Source organism: Amphimedon queenslandica, unplaced genomic scaffold (genome assembly GCF_000090795.2).
Source record: "Amphimedon queenslandica unplaced genomic scaffold, v1.1 AMPQUscaffold_10826, whole genome shotgun sequence".
Lineage (NCBI taxonomy): Eukaryota > Metazoa > Porifera > Demospongiae > Haplosclerida > Niphatidae > Amphimedon > Amphimedon queenslandica.
This window is the reverse complement of record NW_003548926.1, coordinates 1-1660: the sequence shown is the minus strand read 5'-3', so window position 1 is coordinate 1660 and position 1660 is coordinate 1. Positions and strand designations below refer to the sequence as shown.

Genomic DNA, 1660 nt, shown 5'->3' with positions numbered 1-1660 from the left:
CTAATGATCTCCAGTAGCGTAGGCTTTGGCTAGCTCTAAATAGTGTCCACATGGGCTCTAATAAATAAATAAATAAATAAATAAATAATAAAATAATAATAATAATAATAATAATAATAATAATAATAGTAATACCTTAAAAACTCTTTCTACTAAGTGCGATGCACATTTCGGTAATTGAATCATCTAAGAATTGAAAATTAAAGAAAATAAGAACAAAGTTTTTATTGTTAAAATAATTAATCTTACTTTGTTATATTTCAGTAAACAGACTAGTATATACTTCTTATAAGCAGCTAGCATGACAGCACTGACCGCTATTGCTGGTACACACAAACACTGCAAAAATTTAAATAATAATATTTTAAAAGGGTGTAGTCTGGTTACCATGGTGAATAATTGGAGTGCTCTGAGGTAGTCGTGGAGACAAGTGTAAGTCATTCCTCCATAATAAAAGTAAAGAACAACATATTTGGAATCAAATTGAGATTTCTAGGGAAGATAGATATGAAAGTAATAGAGGTTACAATGGATCATGAGTTACTTCAGTTAGTAGTTCAGTGTAGTTTCTAGCAAGATAAGGAAGACATGGCTTTAAACACTTAGCAGCTAAACATAACTAAAAAATAAGAGAGAGAGAGAGAGAAAAGCATGAAAGCAAATATTAATTCCTCATTCTTACTTGTATTAAATCGCTATGCACAGCAGTAAGAGTATGTTCATTAGGAGGATACCTTTGTACAACACTCCGCACTGAATTTATACCTAATATAGCCTAGAAAAAATAATAAAGAAAAACATTTTTTTAAATATATAAATAATTATTGTACCTTTCTATTGACACAAAGATTTTCCGTGAACTGATGGATTAAATCACAGACTATAAAAATTAAAAATAAATTATTGGACGAATAAAACTATGAATGAGTAAAACTACGCATGAATACAAAAAATTAAAAAAAAATTAGTCTCACATGCTTGTGGATGAAGTCGAGCTTGCTCTGGAGAGAAGTTCTCAGAGAAGTTTGTGATTAGAGGAATAAAAACCGACCAGTCTATCAGTGGCTGCTTCACCTCAACTGATCTATAGTGAAGTAAATAAAAAAAGAGTAGGAAAAGCTACTGGAGTCCTTAATTCCAGTACTTACAGGACAGCCAGCCAGACTAAAGACTGGTCCGCAGGCGCACAGGAAGCAAGGAGAGACTCTCTTTGTGTAGAGTCAAGGCTCGTTATCTGCCCCCACTCCTCCCTTGCCAGTTTGCCAGCTTCTTCTAGCTTCCCTTCGCTAACAAGCTTCATGAGTTCCTCCACTTTGGTCGCCATTTTATTCTCATAAGTGCATTAGCTCCGCCTACCAAACTCAACCATGACGAGCCACGCCTATTTTTCTAGCCCCGCCTATAACGTAAAAGATGTGGGTTGGTCTAGGCTGGTATGGTCTCCTTTTTTCCTCTTTTTGCAGCTTTATACTCGGGTAAGAATCAAGATCTCGGCTCTCGTTATTCTATACACGTTAGGTTTGTTGCTGTTGTCCTTTATGTGGCGTACCAGCAAGCCAAACGGCTCAAATCCATCAGTCCATTCCAACCAGTTGTGGGGAGGAGCCATGAGCTAATGCAAGAAACCACTCCTACTTCAACTACACCTTTCTCCTCCGGT

The 1660-nt window shown here is 36.0% G+C and overlaps 1 protein-coding gene across 1 annotated transcript in view; it reads right to left on the bottom strand.

Annotated features, from left to right (window-relative positions):
* The window catches only part of LOC100638319 (COP9 signalosome complex subunit 3-like), a 3052-nt gene extending 1714 nt beyond the window's left edge, over positions 1 to 1338 (bottom strand). Inside the window, exons 1-9 of the mRNA XM_020005833.1 lie at positions 1149 to 1338; positions 975 to 1084; positions 831 to 880; positions 683 to 775; positions 545 to 619; positions 388 to 492; positions 250 to 339; positions 136 to 186; positions 4 to 57 (exon numbers count right to left, since the gene is read on the bottom strand). Of these exons, the coding sequence (XP_019861392.1) occupies positions 4 to 57; positions 136 to 186; positions 250 to 339; positions 388 to 492; positions 545 to 619; positions 683 to 775; positions 831 to 880; positions 975 to 1084; positions 1149 to 1324 (804 nt within the window). The 5' untranslated portion in view covers positions 1325 to 1338. The remainder of the gene's footprint in view (positions 1 to 3; positions 58 to 135; positions 187 to 249; positions 340 to 387; positions 493 to 544; positions 620 to 682; positions 776 to 830; positions 881 to 974; positions 1085 to 1148) is intronic.
* Positions 1339 to 1660: the final 322 nt, after the last annotated feature.